At 43.9% G+C, this 27,800-nt stretch overlaps 1 protein-coding gene and 1 long non-coding RNA gene across 3 annotated transcripts; both read left to right on the top strand.

Moving 5' to 3' along the window:
• Positions 1 to 6,644: 6,644 nt before the first annotated feature.
• Positions 6,645 to 14,000, top strand: LOC127469707 (uncharacterized). The gene is made up of 3 exons (XR_007904039.1): positions 6,645 to 6,660; positions 12,400 to 12,465; positions 13,897 to 14,000. It is a non-coding gene; the product is annotated as an uncharacterized LOC127469707 (long non-coding RNA).
• Positions 14,001 to 15,933: 1,933 nt separating this feature from the next.
• On the top strand, positions 15,934 to 27,776 carry GSG1 (germ cell associated 1). 2 transcript variants are annotated; one of them, XM_051784283.1, is made up of 7 exons: positions 19,203 to 19,207; positions 19,300 to 19,344; positions 20,458 to 20,776; positions 23,336 to 23,383; positions 25,419 to 25,571; positions 25,692 to 25,803; positions 26,681 to 27,776. In XM_051784283.1, exons 3-7 carry the CDS (start codon positions 20,458 to 20,460, stop codon positions 26,991 to 26,993), a joined length of 945 nt encoding a protein of 314 aa, XP_051640243.1. In that variant the 5' UTR covers positions 19,203 to 19,207; positions 19,300 to 19,344; the 3' UTR covers positions 26,994 to 27,776. The 2 variants fall into 2 exon arrangements, with proteins under 2 accessions (XP_051640242.1, XP_051640243.1); XM_051784282.1 differs by lacking the exons at positions 19,203 to 19,207; positions 19,300 to 19,344 and adding an exon at positions 15,934 to 16,120 and having other exon boundaries at positions 26,681 to 27,771.
• Positions 27,777 to 27,800: the final 24 nt, after the last annotated feature.

The raw sequence follows: 27,800 nt of genomic DNA, 5'->3' as shown, positions 1-27,800 counted from the left end.
ATGCAGCAGCATAGATGTTACCTCTGCATCAGAAGTGTCCTAAACAGCAGGCTGATTGGAGGTGAGCAGGAGAACTGGGATATAGCTTGTTTCCTCTGTTTCTTATACTTCTTTACTAAATACCTAGTGACTGCTAGAGAAGACACACTGCTTATTTAATCTGGGCTACCACAGGTTGGCTTACATTTTTAGTTTGTTTTTTTTCCTACACTATTTTCCTAAATTGTCATCTGACCAGTGATGATATATCACAGGAGAAGTGGAAAGTGAACCAGTGAGCTGGAGAAGAGCACAAACTTCCAGATGGAGAGCCAACATGTCTTATAGAAATTCTTAATGTTTTTTGCACTGGTGTGCTCGGACATACCATAAACCAGAAATAGGGACTTTTGAGTGAAAGTAAGCAAAGATTGTGGTAATTTTCTTAAAATGAAGAAAACATTGTTTTTCCTGTTAGGTTGGCCAGGGCAGTGGATGTCATTAGACATTTAGGAGATAGAAGAGATGTAATCTTCCCTTGCTGAATGAGCAGTAAATATGCCCTAGCTGTCTGATTCAAACAGTTACACCTGTCCAAGCAGGAAATGCCAAGCTTTGTATCAGTAATGAAATTTGGATTCTGTGTATTTGCAGCCATGAGTAGAATATTTGCAGAAATAACTGAGAGTAAAATTTCTCCCCAGGGGTGTTGGTCTTTCCAGCTTGCACAGATTCACTTCTTGGGGACAAATTTCAATAGAGGAGAATAATTTTGCATAAATAAGCTGAAAGAAGATATCAGCTGTCCACAGACAATCTTTGTGGAGGAAAAGATAACTAGCTACAAGTCCAGGACTCTGGGGTGCTGGTAAGAGAAACATGTTGGTTATGGCTTAGCACAGTTTCAACCAGCAAGCTGTCCTAGCCTCAGCCTCTCTGGAGGTGTTTCACAATGTAAGATCCTGAGCTCTGGGAGTGGGAGAATATTCTCTCTGCAAACAAAGCTATGGTTTGGTTTATTTGGCCTTTTCCATTTCAAATGCCTTGATTGTTGGTGCCTGTCAAGTCATCTGATGGCCAATCTCTTCTCAGAGACTACAGCTTTTAAGATGATACGTGTCCTGAACCATTCAGCTATGGTCCTGCTTTTTTCCCCCTGTTCTGTTCTGCCCAGTTTCTGACTCCACCTTCTCTGCCTGCCTGCCCATTTTTCCATTTCATTATATCCCCTCCCCCAGGACTGGAGAAGAAAAGCCCACATCTGGAGGCCATTCACAGCTGGAAGATTTCTGCTGGCATTCCTTACTTTGAAATCCAATCCTTCTGTCTAACCTTCTGTCTAATCTTCTGTGTAACCTTCTGTCTAAATACATGGCAGAAAGAGGCTTTGTGAGGGGAGCCTGTGAACAAATCTGTGATTCTACATCCTTTTTCAAGTGCGAGACTTCTAGATTTGGGTTTAGGGCTTCCTAATTTTGAGGTGTCCAAATGTGCACACTGAAAGCAATTCAGAAAGGGGTGTTTATTCTTCTACACACTATCCTCTGCTGGTGTGAATAGCCTCAACCTTTCCCGTGCAGTAACTCTGTTTTTCCTATGCAGCCCTCAAATCCCCTGAAACAGAACAACGCACAAACCAGCAAGTATCTGTGTTCAGTTTCTTTCATGCCTGGATTTGCTAGATTTAAGGTCCAGGTCATATACCCAGCAACAGTTAAATGAAGTTGCTGAAGCATTACATAGGTTCCAACATCCACAACTGATTTTGTCCAAACAGTTCAGTCAGTGGCCTTTGGGCTGCATTTTGTCTGTAGAGCAGTTCACCCAGGCTCCTGGTAACTTTTCCACCACTGAAGAATAAAACTTTATGTTTCTTGCATCCTCCTTGCCAAGTTAGAGTAAATTGCTTTAATGTGACCCCCTGCTTGCCAGGAAGGTGAATAATTTCTAATTCCATTTTAAATACCTTGGAACAGAGCTTTAGTTGTTATCACTGGGTTTGTTTAGCCTGTATAGCGTTTCTTCTATGACAGCATTATGGAGTGCTTTACAATGCTTACAACCACACTCATCGTTGTCATAAATGCCCCTGTCATGACTAATAGGACAAAGTTCATTGAGCTGGTGGTCTGGAATTTAAGGCTTGGCACAGAGGAAACAGGTGTGTCTTTTTCTTAAAATAATAAAAATAAAAATAAAATTTAAAAAAAAAAAAAAAGTGAGGGGGACGTCATGTTTGTTTCCCAATGGGATTCTGTCTACTTTTATGTTCTGATAAGGGCCAGCAGCTTCCTGTGCCTTTTCTGTGGGAATCCACTGGTTTGGCTGCGCAATAGCCTCAGGTTTTTCACCCTGTATTGGATCTCTGGGACCTGAATGGGTCCAAATACCTTATCTTCTGGCATCACACTAAGGTACTGTTGCACTCATATTGTGTGCCTGCTTGCCTGGAAACATCCACCTTGGTGTTCCTCCTTGCATTGCAAATCTGAACAGACTAGAGAGGCTGTATTCTATGTTAGTATAATTTGGGAACCATTTGTGGCTGGCTGTTAAATTTTTACTCTTAAAGTGAGCGAGCCTTATTCTGAAAAAAATGGATGTATTGTGTATATCCATGCACTCAAGAGTTGAAAGAATATATTTTAGTAGAGCTGTATCAGTTTTCTAATCCTCAACCCCTGAGAGATTAAAGGCATCCTTTCATTCCCCTTTTGAAAAGTTAACTGTTGCAGGGTATGATTTAAGCTGCTCTGTTTCACGTCATACTACTACGGGCACTGTTCAGCTCGTGCGTCATAGTGGAGAGGGTAGGAGTAAAGTACTGAACAAGAGCAACTTAAACCATGACAAGTTTTCTAGGTACTTGTTTGACTCAATTTAGCTTTCTAGACTGCCCCATAAATGCAATGTAATTTAATGGTCTGCACATGTCTGGACCATATTTGGCCTACATGCTAGCTCAGTTTGACTCACATATTATGACTATTTCCCTGATAAGTCTGCTGAGGAAACAAGGGGTTAATAGCTCTGGTGAGTGACTATTTTTTTTCTTTTCTCAAGTTAGAATTGTTCTTTGTGTGATACGGTCACCAGAACATCTGGAATAGACTCGTATTTTGGGGAATATGGTTGCTTGTGCCTAAAGCTAGTGACTCTATGGCTTCATATACCCAAATGAATACCTTTGTAACACTGTGATTAAATTTGCACTGGTATAAAGGGCAAGCAAAATGCTCATTATTCTTACTGACATCTTATTCTAACAGTCTGAGGAAACAAACCAAACCATATTATTACTAATGATTATTACTGTTATCTGCCCTTCGGCAGTGCTGAGAAGCTAGTGCCCCAACATACGAGGTTCTGATCAGAAATCTAAGCAGCCATCACTGACCTTAGAGATCAGCGTGATGCTGAAATGCAATAGTCATCACTAGTGTGGCTATCACAGAAATCTGGGTCCCTGTTTCAGAGTACAGTGATTTGCCTGACAGAAAAACATTTTCTTTTCTTGTTTCTCTTCAGTTTGGATACTATGGGGAATAGTTCTAGGCATTTGATGCTGACCTTCGCACCTCAATTATTCTGTTTCTGGTGCTAACAAGGTTGTCATCAGAAGCAGCAAGACCTGCCTTTGGAGGCAACCCGTTCTGTCCCACTGGGATTGTAGCCTCTTTGCCTGCTGTGGGCAGCTGGAGATGGTCACAGCTGTAGCTCCTACAGATTACTCTGGAACTGTGGTTTCTTAATAATGCTGAAAATCTGGCTCTTGCTCCCAGCACTGCAAACAGTGTGCTTCCTTTTGAGAGGGCAGTGAACCAGGGCAGGGCAGCAGTGGGACTGGTAGTTCTTCTGAGAAGCTGGACTTGCATACTGTAGTGGGTTTCTGTGGCTGGGTTTTGGGGGGTGGGCTACAGGGGTGGCTTCTGCTAGAAGCTGCTAGAAGCTTCCCCTGTTCCATGGAGCCAATGCCAGCTGGCTCCAGGAGACTTCCTGCCGCTGGCCAAGGCCTAGCCAATTAGGAGTGATAGTAACACCTCTGTGATAACATATTTAAGAAAAGAAGATTGTTGCGTAGAAGAAATTCCAGCCAGGGAAGAGCAGAGTGAGAACATGGGAATAACAACATAGACACCAAGGTCAGTGCAGAAGGAAGGGCAGGAGGTGCTCCAGGGACTGGAGCTGTGGCCCCTGCAGCCCGTGGTGCAGACCATGGTGGAGTAGCTGTGCCCCTGCAGCCCATGGAGGACCATCGGGGTGCAGAGACCCACCTGCAGCCTGTGGAGGAGCCCACGCTGGAGCAGGTGGATGCATGAAGGAGGCTGTGACCCCGTGGGAGCCTCAAGATGGAGCGGGGTCCTGACAGAGACCTGCAGCCCATGGAGAGGGAAGCCCACGCTGGAGCAGGTTTCTTCCAAGGTGGGACTTGTGGCCCCTGTGGGGGACCCATGTCGGTACAGCTCATTCGTGAAGGACTGCACCCCATGGAGGAGTGACCCACGGGACAGCAGTTTGGGAAGAGCTGCTGCCCAAGGGATGGACTCACGCTGGAGAGGTCCATCAAAGACTGTCTCCTGTGGAAGGGACCCCACGGGAGCAGGGGAAGGACTCCTCTCCCTGAGCAGCGCCAGAAACAACAACTGACCATAACCCCCATTCCCCATCCCCCTGCACCGCTGGGGAGGGGGAGGAGGAAGAACATGGAAGGAAGGAGGGGCAGGGGGAAGGTGTTTTTAAGACTGCTTTATTTCTCACTCTTTAGCTCTTATCCTGTTAGTCATAAACATAAGTACTATCCCCACTTTGAGTCTTGTTTTGCCTGTGAAGGTGGTCAGTCACTGACCTCTCCCAGCTCTTATCTCTACTCATGAATCCTTAGCTGTTTTTTTTTTCTCTCTCCTCTGTCCAGTTGCAGAGGGAGAGTGAGAGAGCGGCTTTAGTAGTGGGTACCTGGTATCTGGCTGGGGTCAACCCACTACACATACATGGTGATGAAACTTTGTCTTGAAAGGACAGAAACAAGTGGAATACACTGCTTAAGGGAGAAGATCCTAAAGAAAGTAGCTGTTGTAATGGAAAGAAAGGAAATTTTCAGTTGAATATCAGGAAATCTTTGCTAGCAACTGACTTTTGTTGGTGCGTGGAATAGCTTCCTAAGGGAAACCCAGTATTGGAAGCCTGTCAATTCTGATCTCCAAAACTAGACTGGACACAGCAGAACACACTGCAGGCCAGGAAATGAATTTACTTTGTCTGGGATGAATACTATGGGTGTGACCCTGCACCACGAAAAAAACAATGCAAGTATTGCCAGTGATCTCAGGGAACATAGGCTCCTTCTAAGCAGCAATCCAGTGCTGATTTTCCATCTCTCCTATACACTGTGAGGTGTTTCTTATCAGTGCAGTGGTGGTAGCAATGTCACCAGTATATCTAAACCCATTCCTTTCCATTCAATTCTGCTCCTTGCTCCTTTCAGGCAGCTGTTAAGGAATGGTGCTGAGTGTCTCAGATGCACAGAGCATTAGGAGAAGAGAGCCAGATCTACTTCTCACCTGCAGGGATGGGAGGGAATACATCCCCAGTGTGCACGAGGTCTGTGTAAGACTAAGACTGTATTTATTTCATAGATCATAGAATCATTAAGGTTGGAAAAGACCTCTAAGATTGTCAAGTCCAACTGTCAACCTAGCACCACCACCATATTCACTACAAAAACGTGCCCTCAAGGGCTATTAATTAACTGACGCTCACCCTGGCCTTTGATCTGGTAAAGGCAGAGAAAGGCAAAGGTAAAGGAATTGATGTCTTTCTACTGGGCTTGGTCTTACTTCACATGGTTTCACTGGTGCCCCCTGCTCCCCTGGGGCTACTTTGCCCAGTAGCCCTTACAGCAGAGGCAGGTGACTTTTTTGCTCTTGTGCTGATGACTGATTCCAGTGAACATCTGTGTTCCTTGCCAGATGGATCCTAGAGCAGCCATACTCCTAGTGCTCTTTATAGTCCTTTCCAGTGTTCCCAAATGCTAAGGTGTGTTAGTGCTGGGGTACACAGGGCAGTGGTGAGAAGGGTGGAGGCAAATAACTGTGGTTTTAAAAGTAAATAATTTATGCAACAATAACCTCTCCACCCAGGTAATCACTTAGAACAAACATTCTACATGTCAAAGGTGTTTCTGGAGATAAGGGTTAGCACAATAAGACTCCTGCTTTCTTGGCTTTATCTAGTGCTCAGCACTTAATGCCACCTCGATCTCTGCTGAAGGCAGTGCCCCAGTAGAGGTTACCAGTCAGGGGTAAGACTTCAGGGGGAAGAGTTGCACTGACAATAAGCTTCCAGTGTGGCAAGTACAGTGTTTTCCAAGGGGACTGGATTTAGGCCCTAAAACTTTGCCCATGTTACAGAGAGTGCAGTATTTGTCTGGGGGGAAAAAAGGACAGATATGGAGAAAAACACACTCTAATGGCTGGGAAATTAGGCTCATGGTTGCAAACTGCACCTGTGCTTGCAAAGCAGGCTGAGGCTTTTATTGTCCCTTTTGGCTTTTTTTTTTTATTATTATTCAGGCAAATACTGCTTACTGAAGAGAATTTTTCCTTGGCTACTTGGCCAAGGGGAGCTCAACAAAGGAAGTCCTGGAGACTGCTGCTGAAGATTCGGCCTTGTGACCTTCCTGTGGTATACTGACAGGCCATTACCATGTTGTGATGGTTGCCTAGCAAAGTAGTGACAAGTGTGCTGAGGCACAGTGACAGCTGTGTCACACCTGAGGCTGAAACTCTGTAGTATTTGTTTTGCAACAGAGCAAAGCTTGCATCAGTGTATCCCCAAGTCAATGAGTGCAGGTGTAGTGACAGAGTGGCTCTGTCTATGTGCTCGCCTAACTTGTATCACCAAGTGTCCTGCAGTGGCTCCCTGATTTGGCCTTACCAACACCCCTGTGAAGAAATAACTGAGCCTTGCTGTGATCATAGAGACGAGAGGTAGAGAGGCTGAGTCGTAGTTATTTTTTGTGTTATGATGTAATGATCAAGACTGTGGTATGTAAGAGTCCATGGGCTATGATGCAGAAACCTTCATGTGGATAGCAGAGTGAGAGGCAAAAACCCACCACCACCTCTGTTGCATCGCTGGAAAGAGTATCACTGATTAGACCTCAGAAAGCACCTGCCAAGGGGAGATCCTATTATCAGCAAGTGCTTCTAGTGGGGTTCCTATGGATGTAAACTTTTAACCTGATAGTACTGGACTAATTTATCAGGAAAATTTAATTTCTGGCATAATTTGCATGTCACATAAATAATAGGGAGGAGGATAACAACAGTGAGGTCAGCTCAAACTGCACAGGTGGATCTCAGGTGCATTTAAACAACAAAAAGCCATGGCTACCTTCTTATAGCAAAGTGTGGTTTGGATGTGACAGGTAGATTGGAGACATTATCCAGTTGGCCCACATCTGTAAGATTCCTGACACTGGAAATGAGGTACACAGGTCAGGATAGGAGGGCTTGTGCTTTGTGCTACACTCCTAAGAGGAAGGCAAGCTGGGAAGGGCCTGAAATACAGGCATGACTGGTGAGATCATGCTGGAGTACTGTCTTCTGTTTTCCTGTTTGAATTTCTCAAAGGATGCTAAAAACTGGAAAGGACTCAAAATATAGTTTATATAAGAGAAAGTTAAGAATTTACTTAATCAAACTCTACAAATATTTCACTTGGGAGATAGATTTCTAATAGTAAACAATGCTGGCAGAAAAGGTCTTGTTGAAATCTAGGTTACACCTACACTTGTAAATAAAGTGATCCAGAGCTAGTTCTCTGAACCTCAGGGCAAGTGGCACAGCATCTGTCTGAATAAAACTTCTTCTGCCCTAAAGAAGATTGCCCAAGTAATCCATTAGGAATGGTGCCCTGACCCATGTTGTCAGACTCAGCCCTGCTTTTAGGAGAGTACCCTCCTATTGTTCAGAGTACTAGCTGCCACAAGCCAAATCTTGCCATGAAGTATGCTAACAGTTTAACAACACAGAAATTGCCTGTCAGGGCTTGTGCATGACTTGAACTGCTCAGCTTGTAATAGAGAAGTCACCTCAATGGCTGGTAGTTGAATGCCATCTAGAAATAGAGTGTGGTCTCCAAACTGTGAGGTTGGTTAGCCAGTGGAACACTTTAGGGACAATAAATTCCTTGTCATTTGAAGTCTTTCAGTCCAGCTTGGATGTCACCCTAAAAAGACAGAGATTTAAGAGAAACCATGGCTACAGTGTGGGCAGGAGAGAACCCTAGGGTGAATGCTGTGCACGGGGGCAGAGCAGGTATCTGCCATGTCCAGCAGATGCACCTGTATCCCTGAAGGGTGTGTTCACTACAGGGAAAGCCTCTATGAGAACCTCCTAATGATCATAAAGAAAATTATTCTCTGTCATCACTGCTAGGAGCCCTAAGCTCTGTGGAAAGCACTTGATTAAATCTCTGCCTCTGGGATAGGAGATTGAAGTGGCACTCCCTGCACTCCCTGCTGCTCTGCTCTCTTCTGTGGAAAGTCTCAGCACCTACACATAACTTAGTAGCTGAGAGGGGCTATGGGGGCTCAGAAAAAGAGAGAAGCTTTTTGGGGGTGGACATAGGCATTCCAAGCCGTGGCTATTTTCCAAGCAGTGATGCAATAAGCTAGATAAGATCCTGCAGGCATCAAGTCACTTTCCCTGCCTGTACATTTTGGGCTAGTGAGCCGAGTGTGAGTCAGGACCCCAGTGAAAGCCTGGGAGTGAGGAGGTGGAGAAGGGATAGTAGAGGAATCTTCCCATTAGGAAATAATATAAACAAGATCAGATTGGATGTATGGCTCCTCTGACACGCCTGCCTACACTCCCCAGATACATCCCCAAGGAAGCAAGGTGTCTGGGACATCTTGTACCTTACCAGATTTGATCTGTGACCCACAGATTTTTTCTTTAGCAACAACAAGAAGACATCAGTGGCTCTTCTCTTCTAGAGGATCTCAAAGCCTCTTGAGGACCTCATTACAGCTTTTGAAAGAACAGTCTCTCCACATCTTCAGTCCAGAGGTTAAACCAGATGTAAAAATGGCCATGAAAGACTATGGGGGAGTTCAATCACTATGGATTTTAATTTTCATTTATTAATTATAAAATGAATTTTAATATGAGGAGAAGGAAACAGCAGATCTGCTCCAGCAAAGCTGTGAAGCGTACATTTAAGGTCTGTAATAGACAGTGGGTGGAAAGAAATACCAGGAAGTTCCAGAATGGTTTCGTTGAGAATCTTAGTAATATTGTACTTCACACATCACCTTTGTACCAAACCTGGAGCATGATGATTGCAGGGGGAGGTATTATCCTGGACTGCTATATTAGCCCAGACCAAGAGGTGTTCCAAGACTGGAATAATAAATGTGGTACAGTAGGACAGATGAACTTTCCTTGGGCTGATTGAAAATTGCTCAATACACGTTATATTTCAGATACTCATTAGCAGAACTCTAGGGCATCCTTAAGACTGCAAGACAGATTTACCAGATGGATTTACCAGAAATATTAAAGGGCAGTAGCACGGGCCAGTGACCTGCTTTGAAAGGGGAGTGGCTGACCTGTGACAGCATCCAGTCATGAACTGAAATGCTAGGGATTTTGGAAGTCATGATTGCAGTGCATTGGTAAAGCTGTGTGTGAGTCTTCAGGACTGATGGCAGTAATTAAGGGTATTTATTGTCCAGCACTGGATTGGAGTGAAAGACCAGTTCTGCAATCCCTGTTTTAATCCAACCCTCTGAAAGCCGAGTTCAAACCAAAGCAAAACAGAAAATTCTTGTTTTAAAGAGAAGGAGGGTGAGAGAGAAGACCCTAATCAAAATTTTCTGATAACTCAAAAATCCATTGGCAAGAGTCATGCAGAGAGCTGGAAATGAGCCTTTCTTCTTACCCAGTGCTGAATGACTGCAGCATGCTTAAGCAGTGCCACAGCTCTCTCAAAGCCACCCTCTTTAACATTGACCTAATCCTTAATCCTCACCCCTGGTGTCCTCAGTGTGTCTCACCCATGAACACAGCCCCTTCGAGCTGTGTTCCCTCCTGTTCTCTCCAGCCAGTCTTTCTAGTTTCACAGCCTCTTCCAGGCTGCAGGCTTCTTTTTTTTTTTTTCTTTGTGTCATCCAGGAAACACATCCACCTCTCTTGCCCCAGCCTCATATTCTGCCTCGCTCAGAGATTCTGTAGTTTGTGTGAAGGAATTTCAAGCAATGCAAACTACAACAAATTAAAAAAAAAAATCATAGAAATTAGAGATGGGAAAGTCTTTCTAGATCATCCAATCCATCATCTCATTCCTGCGTAGCCCAATTCCTGCAAGATTCTTGCCTGCAATACATTTTCCAGTGCATTATCCAGTCTGGTATCCTTTACTTCCCATGAGAAAGTGTTCCACAGAGGATTGCTTTTCAGTGTTTGGAAGAGGTTTCTGAAGTTTTCTTTCCATTCTACCTGACCTAATTTCTTTAAGTTCTGCCTGTGGTAGCACACTAGCCAAATGTTCTCCTTCCTTCATGCTTACCTTGTTCAGGTGATGGCAAATAATTCTTGTTCAGTCAAGCTGTTTAGCCACAATGCTTAATACTGAGTTGTAAAGCTCAACAATTATAGTCCTTGGGTACCTGGGAAAGACTAATGTTGAGGTTAGCATGTTAATGGGTGCACAGAATGTAGAAGACAGTGCTAGTAGGGTTGCCTCTTTGTTATAACAGTCATTTGACACATTCCATCACAAGGTCTGGCTTTGGTTGCTTTTGTCTTTGCCAAACTTGGAGCCAACATCTTCTAGCTCATGTCTGCTTCAGTAGTTTTATTGGGTTCTTTTTGGTTTTGTTTTTAATTTCAGTCAAAACCACTTAGCTATTTCTGAGAACAAGGCTGAAAGGGAATATTCTGTTTTATACACATTTAAAAAAAAGTTTAATTACTTTTTCTTAAAAAAAAATCCAACAAACCACCTTTTGAATAATGTCTTGCTTTAAAATAAACCACATTTTTTTTCTGTCAGGAACACATTTTTTGTCATCTCTGACCAAGTCCCACCCAAAGTTGGCTAAATAATGAACTTTTGAGTTATTGCAGCTTGAGCCTGCTCAGAAAAAATAATGGGGGCTAGAAGGACAGGCTTTTATCTTTTTTTTTTTTTTTTTTTTTACTGTGGGCCTGATGGAAATAACAGCACATGATTTAAGACCCAGATTACAAAGTACTTGCACAGAGGCCTCTGACTGTGGCTGCAGGGTCACCTTGTTCCAGCCTCCCCTGGCCCGGGTTGCTGTCACTGCTGATGGACCCCTCCTGCCCATGGCCAGGGTCACCCTCGGGAACTGACGTCCTTGCTCCATGCATGGAACTGGGCCTGCCCAGGCATGTGGAAACCTGGTTGTGAGGAAACAGGGAGGTACAGAGACAGGAGGAGGAGAGACAAAAGAAAAAAACTCAAACCACAACTGAAAAAAAGCCAACCAAAGAAATACAGCAGAAGAGAGGCACACACCCATTTTCTCTGCTAGCTGTCTCCAAAATATTTTGTGTTTGTGTTTTTACCAGCCTGGGCACTCCTTTCCCTCAGGACATGTAGGGAAGCCTGGGTGCCCTGGAACTCCCTGGCTACAACATACACGTGCTGCATCGATCCCACACCCAGGGCAGTGACACCATCTGCTCTCGGCATTGCCTACTCCCACTGGGCATCCAAGGCATGTGGTCAGGGCCCCAGACTTGTGTCACTGCTGTGTCACTTGTGTCCTGACCTGTCTCCTCCCAGGGGCACAGGCAGCTTTGGCATCCTGCCCACCACATCGTGGAAGGGCATGGGATTCATGAGCACTGGAGATGGCACTCGACAGCAGGAGTGTCTGTGAAGCCACAGCTCCAAAATGCCATGAAGGAATTGAAAGGAATCCAAAATCCTCATTAAATCTGAGAAAAAGAGATGTCCTCAATCCTGAATAATCACCAGGACATCTAGAAATATAAAAGGTGCAATTGTAATATCTAGCACCATGGTTTTCAAAGTGCCCACTGTAACAAAACCCCTCTGCTCAGCACTGTAAGGAAAAGTGGTTTCATTATTCCCTTTAGACAGCATATTAGACCTTGACTCCTCTGATCTGTGTTTGCTACCATCTCTGCCACATCAGTGAAGCTTGTGTGCCCCATCAGAAACTCACTTGTGCCTTCTAGCCACTCTGCTTGCTGCATCTCTTGCCTTGCTGTCTCTTTATTCATTAATCCTTCCCCTCCCAGTTTTTTCTCCCCTCTTATTTTTCGCTTCCCAAAGCAAGGAGTTTTTAATAGCTAAAGAACGAAAACACCTCCCACGTCTCGCCTCAAAAAAGCTAACTCTCTGTCTTACTCACTCTTTTAGATTTCCAAACCTCTCCTGCTAGCTTAGAGGCTTCCTTTGAGGCACTGGTTCCTCAAATAATAGCACGTGAGTATAACTTTAGTAAACCATGTAGTTCCAATGGCCTTGAGAGGACGATCCATGTGAATAAATAAATCAGCTATGGAATGGAGACCATGGCCTTTAGCAGAGATGGAAAGTTTTCTGTTCTATATTGTGATTTGATCAGAAAAAAGTTATTACAAGGGACTTCAATGCAGGATGGAGTAGTAACTCCCTTGAAGAAAATTTTAACAGTAGGCTTGAAGTTCTTCAGGGTGCTTAGGTCATACTGATGCAGATGGATTGACTAGATAATCTTTGGAGACTTCCTCTAACTCTGCTTATTCTGATTCACCATGGTGAAATGGAGGAAAAGGTAAATTGAAGTAAAGAACAATTGCTTGGCTTTCTCATTTCCATGTGTGAAACTAAAGTGCAGTGTGGTTCAACTGTGTTGTTGTATTTATTTTTTTTTTTTGCTTTAAAACATACAAAACATTATTTGACTGCAAGATCACCTGCACATGTGATGTACTGCTTACACAGATTAATTTTAGATCCTTGAATTTTGTCATTATAAAAACAGAATGTCTCTCACTGTCTTTGCGCTGATTCCAACATCAACAAGGATCAGCTGTGCTGTAGATTTGTATCTGTGGGAATGACTACAAACACCCCACTTTATAGTGTATGGAAACAAGAACTATTTTTGAAGTATCAGTCCAGCTATGGCAATGCGGAGTTCAGCACAGTTTACTCCATTTCTGGGCTGAGGTTTGTACCCTGCATTGTGCTCCATTTTGCTGGAGTGAAATTCCTAGCAAGACCCAATTAAACCAAGCACTGAGTATTTACTCCCCATCTCTGCCACTGCTTTGACTGCTGTGTAAACGCACCACTAATGACTTGGCCGATGGGAGGGGAAAATTATGTGTCAGAGCCAAGTACAGAACCAGGAATTTGGGCCATGAGCCAGCTGGTTAAATCACACTGAGTACCTGTAATGAAATGCATTGATTTGTGACTCTTACAATAATGTTTTTAGGAAATCATTTCAGTGGCTATTTATTTGTGTGTTGGAGCAGCCTGATGAGGTTGGAAAACTAAAGGAGATACTGTCCTTATAGGCCAAGAGCAAAATTTAAAAATTAGGTTAATTAACCATTTGAATAACTTTTCTAAGGATGTGATGGGTTCTCCATCATATTCTGATGCACAGTCAATACCACTTAGTTGTATAAAATACATGCTGTAGCTCCAGTAGGAGTTCTGTGTACCACTAGAAGTGATTATCCAAAGTTCTGTGGGTTCTGTCACCCCTGAGATAAGACAATGTTGTTATAATGGTTTCTCTTGATGATAAAAATTCTGTGAGCCTGTGACAGTCATTGAGTCTGGGTGTTAGTGATTCTGTATAGTAACAGACTGAGATCCCATAAGTGGTAGATTTTAACTAGAAACAATTTTCACAAACAGGACTACCAAATTACAAAGATGCATTCTGCAGAAGTGGACACCCTGCCAATCCTGCGGCTGATATAAGGTGCAGTGATGATTTAGCGAGCTCAGAAGGAATTAAACCATCAATAAAATGACAGACTTGGTACATTTCAAAGCATCTGGTCAGATCTCATGGAATTTCTTGGCTGCTACCTGTTCAGTCAGAGAGAAAGAAACAGTGGGGTAGTCTATAATCACCTTGTGGTATTTTCACTGGATGCCTCAGAAGAGCAGATGAGGATAGTGAGCAGTGGATAAGGTAAGTGGTTATCTACTTGGGGGTTTGTATGGACCCTTTTCGGGACTGGTTCCTCTTTAATGTTCTTACAGATCTATGTAAAATTATGTGGGCTTTCTTGTCTGCTTACAGTTTATGATTAGCTAAATTACATACCTTTTTTTTCTGTATGCTCAGATGAACACATCCTAGAGATGCTAGAGTTTAAGTACTCTGTGAAAAGCAACCCTCTAGCCTTATATATAATATATAGTCTTATAATTCTTATTCAGAAATTGAAACACCTGGAATTTCTACTGAGACTTCAAAGTCTGTGTTGCTGCATCTGATATTTTTTTCTTTTCATGTCTGCTTTCTGCATGGTTTTTGAATGGTTGATAACCATGAAGATTAGGGAAAAAAATTCAGCCAAGTAAGTCTTGTATTAAGAAAAAAAATAATAGAAGAAAAATAGAAAGTAGTTAGGTCCGAACTCATGGACTTGTTTGTCCATCTTTAAGATGGATTTACTTATTCCAATTCAATCTTTATTTCTGTTCTGCCACAGTCTTGATGTCTAGCAATGTAAGCTGTTCATATTTAAAAATGGAATTCACCTTTAAATGTGCTTAGACTAGAAAAAATATGCCTGTTGAGGTCATTTTTAGAGCAAGAGTTAATGCATCATGCAAACAGCTAAATAAAGGTTACAATCTGAGTGGAATTATTCAGAGCTCAGGGAGAAATCTGGCATTTGCAGTCTGTCACTGGGTTTGAGAAGTCTGGCTCTCTCCAGTCACTGTCACTCGGGAGACATCCTGCTTTCTATGTGGTAGTGAGGGAGGGGACTGCAGTACTGAATGATCTTCCTGTAAAAACAGCAAAAACAGGAGCAGTGGGAAGTGTCATGTGTGAGGAATGTGTGGAATGAGGGGTGAGTATTAGCCCGTCTTTGTCCAGTTTTCACAGAGAGACTTTATGGGTGTAACTAGTCACTCTTCCTCCTCTCTTTTCCTCTTCAGGTCAGCTGAAGAGCCAATGTCAGGACAGCATGTGATCCCTGATATCCCTGGAGGATTGCTGCATGGGGGGCTATGAAGAGCTGTGTGCCTCTTGAGACCTGCCAGTTAAGTATTGCAACTTTTGGGTCTTATCTGGTAAGGTCTTCTTGCCCTTCTTTTCCACCAACATCCCTGGGAGATGAGTGTATTGCTTTGGGACAGGATACACCCAAAGCCAGGGTGTAGATAGTGATAGAGCCAGGATAAAAATGCATCACTTGTAAGTGCCTGGGCTTTTTTAGAGTTGGCAATCGCCACAGAAGTGCTGTGCTAAGCTTATGCTCTGCATTTTGTTTCCTTATTTTGTTTCTATAAGCCGAGGGCTTGGCTGATTGCACAGGAAGTCAACTGCTATGGGCATTCACTTCAATGGGCGAATTTTAAACAAGTCACCAGGGACTGGCTGCTGCTGAGTTCAAAGAGAAAGAGACATCCAAAAACTCTAGCCAAGCCAAGTTATGGTGGAAAATATCAGATACAAAGATGAGAAAACTGTAACGCACACAGTAGGGTGAAAGACAGATACAGCTTGATTTTCTTTCCACAGGTGGTCAGATTAGAGTGAGGTTTGAGTAGACATTTTAGAAAGAATCAACCAAAATGCAGACCAAACCCAAACAAACCCCCCATAATTTTGCTAAGGGAAGTTTGCTAAAGGAAGATTGTTGAACATTAGGAAATATGTTCTGGTGTTGGTGTTCTATGAGCTGTGTGCAATGATCTGGGGAAAGTTAATATGGTACTTGACAAAATATTGGGAAAAGTATTAGAAAGAATAGTTCCGTGCAGGGCAGAAGGTGGAGCAAATGACCTGTTAAGCTCTTGCATTCATTCATCTTTTTTTGCTTTCCTCAGTGATTTCAAGTGTTCTCAGGCTCAGATAACTCCAAGAGAAGGACCTACCTCCCATATCACAGTCAAGGTAACGAGTTTGTGTTTATAAAAATGTAAAAAAAAAGGTGGGGGGGAAATTTCAAGGGAAGGAATAGAAGTCTAAACTTTGGTGTTGCTTCCCCCCATTACACACACAAGCAGTAGAGACTGACAAAAAGAAGACCAGAGAAAGACTGCCATCTTCTGGAAGGATAAATATCTGCCATTATTCAGAATAGTAAATCTGCTATATGCATATTTTGAAACCATAGTATATTTCCGATAAATTTATTTACCTGCCTGAATTCTTATCCATATAAAACTAACTCAGTCTCATTTCATCAATATATATGATATGATCCCAGCTTTAGAAACTGACATAGACTCCTGGGTTATAATGATATCCTCATCAAGCTTAAAATTACAAAGGTGTTAACATTAAGGATTATCAGTAGAGAGATGGACTTTATTTATTCTTGAGCCTGTAAACCAGCCTTTTTTTTTACTAAGCATTTAGAAGTCAAACTTAGGGTGCCCAGATGCAGACTGAACAATTAAAGAAAAAAAATGCACTCTCCTTTTAAATAGCATCAGCTGTTATCCTACCTACTTCAATAAACTAAGTACATCTGTTTCAACAGAACCTTTTATTAATCAAAAACCTGCAGGCAGTCCACGGAGCACAGAGACATTTAGCATTGCTTTCAGTTAGTCCGTCTTAAAAATGATTATCTGAATTAGAGGAGTTTATGCAGTGACTGGGATTACACTAACCACAGAGCTACTGCCTGCTCTGCTCAGGGCAGGAAGGGTCAGGAGCCTGGGATAGCATAGCCCACATACTGGACCATGAACATGTGGACTCTGTCTGCTGTTTATGCTGTATGGGGCTGTCACAGACTGTGCTGTCACCCAGAACTATTCCTACACTTGCCTCCAGCCTCTGAGCTCTGGTGTTGGAAGTGGGGCGATGAGAGCAGATGGACCACTGGTTTCCTCTGTCCCAGCAGAGCACCATGGCAGGCATGCAGGGAATCTGCCTTGCTCCCTCCCAGTGATGGTGGTAGTCTCACCCACTTAGCACTGGGCAAAGCCTTTGTGGGGAAGACAGGATGTGTACCTTTGGGATGCTCCTCTCCCTTGCAGTTTGATTCAATGCAGCTCTGCTCCATGCCCTCTAGTGACAGTGCATTCTCATGAGAGGCGATGTCATTTTTACTTTTCACAGTTTTGATACCAAACAAGAGGTATCAACACCTTCAGATACTGTGGGAGCCTTTAAACTTTCAGGACAAGAGCTCAGAGGGGACTTTGGATGAGTGTGAATCTCTGTCTCTCCTTATTAGGTTCCCAAATTCATCCAGTGTTACCCTACTGGGAGCTAGGATTCCCGGTGAACTTCACATTTTGGTAAAACTGCGACTACAAGGGACACAGTCAGTCTACCTCATTCTCCCATCCTTTGAGTACTGGACTTGACTTGTCACTGTTTCACAACACCGTCGTGGTGGTGAAGCCATGGTGCCAGTCTGCCACTCAGCAGCTCTTCTGCTAAGGGGCTCCTTTTGGCATCAGAATTTCCAGTGCCTATGGGGAGAGCTGCATTGGCATTTCTTCAGTGACTGAAATCCTCAGTCCTCAGAGCAGATGGAATTGCATAAACTTCCTTCTCCTTCATTTTTATCTTCTCCCCTTTCTGCAACTGCCAGGTCTGGCCAGAAAGATATCCCAGGGCTGGGAGGCTTGTAGACTTTGCCATTCTTCTGAGACAGGAGTGACCTGATGACAAGGCTGCTGTGGGTTTCCAAACCAAGGTCACTTATTCCCTGAATCCAAAGATCTGCCAGCTCACTCCATACAAGCTCCCAAACAGCCACCGCATGGGGATGTCTGGAATATTTCTGTGTTTTAAAGAAACTTTCTACTCAGTCAGTGCGGGTCACTGTTCTCCACTTAATCCCAACCCACAGCATCAATCGCCTCCCATATAATCTCCCAGAACAGCTGTGCTGTGATTGCATTGTGGATTACAAAATGACCATTTTCCACAAAACAGCTGCTGATCAGAGGGATAGCATTTAATAATCACTGAGGAGGCAAGGGAGGAGGGGACAAGACAAAAGAGAAAGGGGTTTTGCAGCAATTGGGTTTCTTGGAGGATGTAGAGATGAGCAAAACAGCAGACAAGGCGTGAGTCCCATTTCTATACCGCTCATCATCAAATTAACAGGACTTTGAAGACTTACTGCTAAGGTAAATTCAGCTCTATTTCCTTTTGGGGCTATCTAGATATTAATAGTCAGTTATTGTCAGTGAGTGCTTAGCTTTTGTGGAGGGAAGCTTTCTGACAATGTTTTCAGATTTGCTTCTCATTCCCTATGTCCTCTGCATTCTTGATCCACTTCCTTCTTCTGACTTATTTGTTTCTTGTATTTTTTTTTATTTTCCTTAACACTTTTCTTGAAATTATATGGCCTTTCAACTACTGTCACAAGTCAACTGGAGAGAACATTTTTTCCACTATTGACGATTTAAATTAGAAAGATAATTTTTGTCAATATTGTGAGTGGATTTTTTTTAAAATAAAAGCATAAACAGCGCAAAACCTCATGACAGAAATTCTTATAATCAAGCATTGATGAAAATCTGAAAAACTTTGTGTGCTGAAGGTTTCTATTTTCAGGGGGAAAATCATGTTTTTGAGGAGAACAATTTTATCTATAATTTCCTTTTCAGTCATAAGCCAAATTTTCCACTGAAAAAAACTTTCAGTGAGAAATGTGCCATGAACCTTAGCCAAAAACTGGTCCTAGTAGGTAGCTGCTCTGCAAAAATGGTGATATCCAACATGCTTTCAGATCACAGAAGTCATTAGCTATGGAATCACTGAGATGTTACCATCTCCAGGGTGCAGCTTTTCCATTGCTGCAAGAACGAAATGCCCTGGTGAAGAGACAAAAGAAGCCAGAGCATAAAACAACACAGGAAATTTCCAGGAGCTGAGTATTTTCTTGCTTTCAGTGAGGCTGTTCTGGGTCAGGTACTGCTTTCTCAGTGTGATGACATGCTAATGAAGTCCTGCTTTTCAAGAGGAGCTTCAGCACCATCTTTATTGACCACATTTCCAAGCTTGCTGGTTAGCAGAAAATACGGTTCTAACTGCACCACTTTTGGCTGTGGTGCAGTCACAAACAATGCAAAGCTTGCTCTTGTGTCGTTTATTTATAGTGGTGTCCGCAGAATGCTGGGTCTTTCTCACACCTTCGACGTTGGGTGAGTCAGCCGGAGTTAAGTGAAGAGGACCAGCAGCAGGCAGTGTCTGTACAAACTGAATCTATTCGTGGACAAATAGATTTTGAGTCATAAATAGGAAAGAGTGGGAGTATCTGGATGAAGCTGTGCCAAACATAGGGAGTGCCACGTGGGAAGAGACATGCGTTGATTACATGAAAGTTGATGTGTAGGTAGATGATACCTAATCAATCTATGGAGTGATAGGTTGGGGTTCTTAGAAGTCAGTGAAGGGTTTTGCAAGAATCCTAAGGTCTTAAGCTTTCCTCTGAGTGGGAAAGTCCACATGACCCTGGTTCCCAAACTGCATTCTGAATTACTTTTAATGATGAGATGAAACTGGGAAGAATGTTTGTGATAATGGTTGCTCTTATAAAAAATCCCCAACCTTTGGCACTTTGTGTGAGAGCAGAGATGCTGTCATCCCACCACCCTACCAGATTTCTGATGTGCCAGTCAGGGCTCAGGTGGGAGGTGCTGCTCTGGGGTTTGAACTCAAGCTGCGAGGTCTGGATAGCTGGGTGTCTCCTCTGAACAGGCCACTGCTTTCATGTGTGTCCTACGACCCTCAGCAATATGGGAACATTTTCCTGCCTTTCCCCACTGTGAAATGACTATACTCTCTACCTCCATAGGGTCAGTAATTAACTGCTTGAAGAAGTGTTTTGGGACACTTGGCAGCAAGATTTCTCATTTAGCTGGACAGAGCAACTCATGGTGTTTGAGGAAGCTGGTTAACAGTTTTTTTCTATCATCTCTGAGATGGAGCAAATATGATGTTTTTTCATTTTGCTCATGTGCTCAGATACCTCAGATACCTCAATGCACTCAGCGCTGCTATGTTTGCTGGATGACCCTCTCTTACCCAGTACAGATATTCAGCATACTTTGAAATGGTCAAACCTTACATATTGATCCACTGCCCTGGCTTTCAAGAAATGGTTCTGCCATGATGAGTGAGCTGTTGGGATGTTGTGAGGAGGACAGAGTCCTCATAACCCCTCCCCACAGATGCATGCTGGGAAAAGCTGGGACTTGTAAGGCTAGGTGGGACAAGTGGTTGGTGTGACGGTCCCTCCCATTTGTGTGTTGTAGATGGAGCTGCTGAAGCGATTGCCATTGCACCGTACTTTCCTGGCTGTCATCCTGAACCTGCTGGCTCTCACCCTCTCTACCACTGCCTTGCTTGGCAGCTACTGGTGCACCGGGACCCAGAAAGTGCCCAAACCTTTGTGTGGGAAGAGCAAAGCCACCCAGTGCATCGGTGTCCCCATGCCATCTGATGCAGATACGAGCAATGTTTCATCTGAGGATGTGGTGCACTACAGCTGGGAGACTGGAGATGACCGTTTTGCCTTCAGATACTTCCACACAGGGATGTGGCTTTCCTGTGAAGAGAGCATGGAAGGGCCAGGTAGTGTCTTGCTCAGGCAACCACAATTTATTCCCTTGTATTTATTCCACAGGAACTTGAAACTGAGAGGTGGCAGGCTGACAACACCTGGGAGAAAAGTCTTCTTCATTTTCCTAGATGGCAAAAGCCCTGTGCACTGCTGTGCTTGATATATTTCTGTCCTTCACTGGAATGTTCACAGAGCAGGGAAAAGGAGAATGGTTGTCTCTAGTGTGCCCTTCAGTCTGGAACAAGGGCTGTGGAATGCAAATGGTGGTGGTGATGGCAATGACTTTGTGATGGCATTGTCCATCCTGATGGGAACTTCAGTGACCCTCCTTTCCCTTTCCCCATGTTTCCATTCCTACACATTCCTAGCTTACTTCATGCTCTCCGGGGTAAATTTGTGCATGTCCTCTCAAAAATTTAAGTACAGTGATTTTATGCAGAGTTGTCAATTTTTAGCTATCACCATGAGGACTGCATTAGTTCGTGTTGTCCTTAAAACACCAAACAGAGAGGTTTTGTTTTATTAAACAGAGACTGGGCTTTTCTTAAAAAAAAAATGAAAGAGAGAAAGAGAATTACTACTTAATAGATACAGAGAAAACCTGGAGGATTTGAACCCAGAGAAACTGAAGCTAGGAGGCAAATTGACCTGAGGATTAGAGCAGCAATATTGTAGTTGGTTTTAGATGTTCTTGTGATGTTGTGACAGGTTTCATTTGTGATTTTTCACCACCTGGGACTGGCACTGTAAATCCTGAAGTGCCAAGGACTGGTTGTGCAACCTGTACGAGAACCCTTTAGTGCTTCCCTTCACCCTTGACTTGTTCCTGTCCAGATCTACTGAAGTCCTTCTGCTGGAACCTGTGCTACACCCTTACAGGTGGATGCTCTGCAGTGCACAGATGCTCTTTACAGCCTGGCACACACATCAAGGATTGGAACTGACCCAGAAGGTGGCCAGTGGAGAGATATGCATCTAAGGATATAGTGATGAAAGTCACTTTCATCAGGCCCATTCCCCTGAGCCCACTGCCCTCTCTTCAGCTCTCTCCAAGGACAAACGTCTCATCTTCTTTAAGCAAGCCACAGTTCCAGTAGAACATTTCTAATTTTCTTATCTGTTGCTGTCAGAGTTTGAAAATAAATAACTGGTGAATAAAAGCAGACAGAAGCGGGGGTTGGAGCAGAAGGGAATGTGCTTGAAACTCTCGTGTCCTAACGGGCAGGCTGCTAATTGTTGTGAGGGTTTCTAGACAGGCTGCAGAAGGAGATGTGTTTATTTGGGACTGGTTTGGGTGTTTGGGTTGAGGTGCGTTTCCATGGTGCTCGTGGGAATGGAAGTACATCCCTTGACTGATTTCTCTAAAAGACTTATCTGGCCACTGGGCAGTCCTGGGATAACCCCAATGCCTGAAGGAACACAGAGAGCATGTTACATCTGGATCACAGCAGAGCATGGGGTAGAGCATGGGGTATAGCACAGTCAGTCTCAGCCTCCTGCTTCCTGTAAATCAAGTACAACCCAAGCACTATGGCACATCTTTGAAGCAAGTGCATAGACAACAACAACAATATAAAAGGGGCTACTAAGAACAAAAGGAGTTTGAGCCGAGCTGCAGAAAGGATTTAATTATTGAGGCTAATCTCAGGATCAGTTTAGATGAGCCATTACTGAATATCCTCATTAAAGTTCTAGGTGAAGTAGCAAACTGCAAGTTAATGAGAACTGCAGATGGCACTAAACTGGGTAGCATCCTGAGAGCTGTGGATGACAGAAGTAACACAGGAGATTTGGAAAGATTAGAACTGGGGATAGAAATTAGGAAAATGAGATTCTTACATGAAGCGGAAATGTCTGGGAGAAAATATTGTGCCAAGTAGAGGAGAGGACCCTCAAATGCAGTAATGCAGTATGCAGGAAGAGAAACTTACAGATAATAATGATGGACCCTCAGCCAAGACAGTAGTTTGTGCCTGGCCAACATAAAAAACAAAGCAAATATGAACACAATTTGTCGAAATAGCATGCCTAATATGTGAGGACAGAGGATCATATTTCTGTATGATCTCTGCCACAGAAGAGGGACTTATATCTCTGTCATGAAGTATTTTATGTGGGAAGCTTGGTTTTTGTTTTTGTTTTTTTTTTCTTTGTTCTTTGAGAAGCGGTGCTAGAACTGCTCTTCTGGGATTGGGGTGAGTGGGAATTCACATCCTCAGCAGAAGTGTGGGTCTGCAATCTGTTATAAGCTACACTCCTAATAGACCTGACCATCAGTAATGTTGTCAATGAGTAGCAAAAAATTTTTATATTCAGCAGAGGCTCATAAGGTTTACGAATTGCTGAAGGTTTTTTTCTGGAAAGGCAATTTCTAGTTTTCCAGGCAGACTTTGCCTTTCCCTACTTTGCCTCTGTGAAAGTCTTCTCACCAGAGGTGAGAAGATCTGATGGCTGGACTCAGGGATGACTGGATCTATGCACTGAAAAGAAAGTGAGATGAAGATATTTTTTTTTTCCCTTATGTGCCCTGCATTGTTTTGTAAACTAATTGCTTTGATTTTGTGTTTCAGAAGAGAAATGCCGCAGCTTTATTGAGCTTTCACCACCAGCAGAGAGAGGTAAGAGCAAATCCCCATATCTCACTGTAGCTGCCCAGTGTGTCTACTTGAGACGGGGGACCCACAACATTTTGCCTGTGTGAGGACAGCAGATTCCCAAAGAGCCAGGCATGAAATCCTGGCCTCATGGTTGCTAAAAGAGCAAAGATTTTGACCCAGATATCTGCGTAAACAATCGCCATTTGTGAAATCAGTGCTGGAAACCTCAGACCCCCTCCCATATGAAGTGGGATTTTTCTCATCTAGTAACTTTCCCAGTCAGAGCTTGTCATCTTGCTGTAGTCTGGGGAAAGAGGTGGATGCTACCTGAGGGCAGTCCCTCCCACATAGGCTGCGTGTTAACTCAGTGCTTCAGTTTGGGTGAAGTCTAGTGTGGTGAGTCTAGAAGCTGAATCATCTCTTACTTTGTGGTAAGTGAACAGGACACCTGAAAGTTACCCTTTTAGGGTAAAGTCCTTGCCTCATCAAATACAAAACATCATTTAGGTAGGAGAGATCATCCCTCCTGTCACTGTCACATGTTTCGAATTATCCTGTGGATGACCTCAGTATACTTCAATGTATGTATACATATGCTATGGAGATTTTAATGAAAGCTTTTCAACTGGTGTGGGCTTGCTAACTATTCTCTGAGATGGAGGCTGAAGGCAAGTCATTTCAGAGGATGTTTGTATATGAAGGGAAAGGTCTGGGGTGCAGAGCCGGTGTCAGTGTTCAAGCCATGAGAGCAACGGCTGGAACAAATGCTGAGGAATTGTAAGAATGTAGTATCATCATAATTTCACGTAGTATCATCTTAAGATGACCAGTGCAGCTGCCATTGTATAGCTGGGTCAGCACTGGAGAAGGTGGTGTGACTGCTGATTGTGGGCTGGGCTTGGCTGGCCAAGCTGAGTGCGTGCAAAGCACCTCCACAAATCATAATCAACATTACAAGACCAAATTACAAAGCATCTGTGGAGAGCCTGGCCTCACAACGAAAGGCCAGATGCAGAGGTCTCTGTGCATGTGTGGTGCCTGAAACCTTTAGAATACTTTTGGCAGTCTGATCTCTAATGAACTATTCTCCCTGATGGTGCTGCAGCAAGCAAGCCAGCTCCTTTAAACAGGGAATGCAGCTCATCAATTTCTGCTAAAGAGCTGGGTGACTCTATGGCACTAATGATGTTGAGTATTCAAGTCAGTGCCACATTAATGAGGGTTTTCTTCACACTCCTTTTCCCCAGCTAAATGTCTCCTCTACAGCCATTAATAGTTGCTAACAGTAGTGTTCACAGTGCTGCTTCATTTGTCAGATTAATGTTTCTTCCTCAGTGAATCCTGTGCTTTTCCACAGCCCTACATTACAGAATGCCTTTTCTCATTCCCCTCCAAGTTCTACTGCACAGCTGTAGAACTGAGCTCAGCTGTGCACTGTGGTATCACTTAAATCCCACTCAAAATCCCAGCATGAAAGTACCTGCACTCTGTTCAAGAAGCAGGGTGAGTGGTGAATGTTACTGCCCTAGCGGGCTATCAACCCCAAAGAATGTGTTTCATTTTAATTGGGGATTTGGCTTGCAAGGGGTTTCCTGAATTCCAGAGGCCAGGTCCTGACAAAGCTGTGGATGCACCATATAGTTCTTAACTAGTTGAGTCCCAGGTTAAAAATTGTTTGCTTACATTGCTGTGATTAGAGCTCAGATGTGTTTGTGGCCAGTGTATGATCACTAGGTTTTATGCTAATACTCAACAGCTTCCCCTGTCTTTTCCCCCCTGTTTTCCTCCTTGCTGTTTATGAATAATGTTGACTTGTTCACAGATGGCATTTTAGTTCTTTTCAGCTTTGCCATGCTAGACTAGCCAAGCCATCTTCTGTGACAGATACTATTCCATTCAGCATTCTTTGAGTCCTCACTCACAGGTTGGGGCAATTGCTTTTGGGTCTTTATTGTTTGTCTTTGTTCCCTTCTTCCCAAAGTACATCCTTTAAGGATTGAGTTGGGAAAGGGGGGTACTTTCTCTTGAACATGGTTTCATCCTGTATTCCTGGCAGGAATCCTGTGGCTGTCGCTGGGATCAGAGATGCTGTACATCAGCTTGCTGCTCATCAGCTTCATCCTCCTGACAGTGGAAATGCTGCATACTGGCAATCCTGTCTGTGGGATGAAGCTCAACGCCTTTGCTGCTGTCTCCTCGGTGCTGTCAGGTAAGCTTATTACTGTAGGCTTGGAATCACAGAAGCAGGAGAGCCTCCTCTTCCACACAAGGCTGAAGTATGCTGCTCTGGCTCCTGCTGTAACTTATTTGCTTTGCTTTTTGTGTCCAGGTCTCCTTGGGATGGTGGCCCACATGATGTACAGTCAAGTCTTCCAGGCAACTGTTAATCTGGGACCAGAGGACTGGAGACCGCACTCCTGGGACTATGGTTGGGCGTTCTAGTACGTGAGCTCTGAAGCCATCTTGACCTCCCCAGCCTTCTGGGTTTCAGCCATGCCACCTGCTTCCTCCTCCTTTCTTGACCTTCTGTGTTTCCAAAGATATGGTTCTCCTACTACTAATCTCGTCTTTTCCTTATCCCCTGTTTTAATAAGCAGTTGCTGAGTTACTTAAATTAGTAGCTACCAAAGGACTGGCAAAACAATGGGGTCACATCTAAACAATTTCCTTCAACCCTACTGACTAATCAGTTTTGCCCCTCTGCTGGTTTGCCCTGTTTGGTCTCAGCTCTTGCCTGTGTGCAGAGGGCAGTGTCACACTTGTGATGATGCTCTCAAACATGCCTTGTATGACCTATCTGACTTGAAAAACAGTTGGATGACCCTTCCAAGTGTCCATAGAAAGTGTAGGTTTGATTTGCAATGCTGTACTGATGATGACGACACTGATTCTTAAGACTTAAACACTCCAGTGCCATGTACCACCCATGGACATCAAATGTCAGCATGGTGATCTGGTTACACTCAAGTAGACAAGCCTCATGTGCAGGAAGACACTGAGCAGCCCTGTAACACAGAACTTGCTTCCAAGCTGTGCTGTCCTGCTCTGACCAATTACAGATGTCCCTGCTGCCCTTTTCCTCTGCCCTGTATCCCTCCCTTCCCTGTGACAGGGATGACCAATATTTAACCCACTGATCTAAGAAGGATCTTGTGGTGGAATAACCCCCAAGAACTGTAATTCTATGAGCCTTAGTCATTCTAGTTCATGTCCATGCCCAGCAGCTTCTGCCTTGAAGATCAGGGTGTGTCACAGTGTTCAATTCCTTACCCTACCTGGCTTCTCACAGCATGTGCTTCTTTTGTGTCTCTCTGATAGCATGGCCTGGGCCTCCTTTACCTGCTGCATGGCCTCTGCTGTCACCACTCTCAACACCTACACCAAGACGATACTGGAGTTCAAAAGAAACCACATCAAGGGCTACGATGGGAGCTTCAAGGATCAGCCTCAGCACCACCAGTGCTTCCTACAGCAAATAAGCAGCTACTATGAGCCCAGAGGCAAGGCCTTCCTTTCAGTCTCTGAGGGAGTCGACTTCTACACTGATCTGCAGCAGAAAATGCTACAGCGGGAACCAGAGCTGGAGCTGGATGAAGTCTTGGCCCAGACAATCGGGGAGGATCGTTGTTAGGGATGATGAGTGTACAGGGACAGAGCAGTGGGGTTTGGGAGGCACAAGAGCTCTGCAACAAACACTGGCGTCGCTGTTAGCAAGCTCTTGGGGGACTCTTCCTTCCTCTAAGTTCAGGGATTGAGAAGATGGGCACTGGGTTAGGGCAACCTTCAGTGCTAACAGTAGCAGGCTGAGGGTCCTCCCTGATCACAGTTTTACGGGTGTCCTCTGCTGAGAAGGGTGAAACTGGAGGGACATTTTGGTTCCAGCTGTCTCAAGTACTTTCAGGCAGAGTTGAGGCAAATATCCTAACCCCAGTTAGGACTGGGGAATAGACAGTCAGCACCATCCAGATGGCAAATTGCACTCTTTGAGTGGGTCACACTGACCTCAGTTCAGTGCTATGGTGAAAGGCATCAGTGTTCATACCGATCAGTTGCCATCCTCTCTGAACACCCTATTTATTCTTAATTTCCAGGCCCAGACTCCTCTTCTCCCTGACCCTAGATTAAAAGTCCTGCTGCAGTAGGAATGGGGGGTAGCTTTCAGACATCTCTCTCCTCCACTTTCCTCTCTGTAATGACTCCCACATGCTCCCCTCTTGCTTTTTCCCCAGAAATCTCTCATTCTGAGGTACTTTACTGTCTGCCTCTTTTTACTGTTTCTCCACAACCTTTAAGAATCTTTGGCTGTACTTTTGCTTTTTTCTTTGTTTCCATTCATCTGTTCCTTCTTCCCTATCATAAAAATATTGCAAGCAACCCCCAAAAGAAACCCCAAAGTAAACTCATTATCTCTCAAAGGTGAAACATTGGTTCACATGAT

Source organism: Manacus candei, unplaced genomic scaffold, assembly GCF_025592945.1.
Source record: "Manacus candei isolate 608988 ecotype Guabito, Panama unplaced genomic scaffold, ASM2559294v1 h1tg000018l, whole genome shotgun sequence".
In the NCBI taxonomy this organism is placed as follows: domain Eukaryota; kingdom Metazoa; phylum Chordata; class Aves; order Passeriformes; family Pipridae; genus Manacus; species Manacus candei.
The sequence above is the reverse complement of the archived record's forward strand: the minus strand, read 5'-3'. Positions and strand labels throughout refer to the sequence as shown.

What these genes read in the sequence shown, in the direction of transcription:
- GSG1 (XM_051784282.1), top strand. Translation starts at nt 15,935, where the DNA reads ATGGTACTTGACAAAATATTGGGAAAAGTATTAGAAAGAATAGTTCCG. An exon ending in TTCACCACCAGCAGAGAGAG is followed by an intron (nt 23,384 to 25,418) that starts GTAAGAGCAAAT and finishes TATTCCTGGCAG; the next exon opens with GAATCCTGTGGCTGTCGCTG. An exon ending in TGTCTCCTCGGTGCTGTCAG is followed by an intron (nt 25,572 to 25,691) that starts GTAAGCTTATTA and finishes TTTTGTGTCCAG; the next exon opens with GTCTCCTTGGGATGGTGGCC.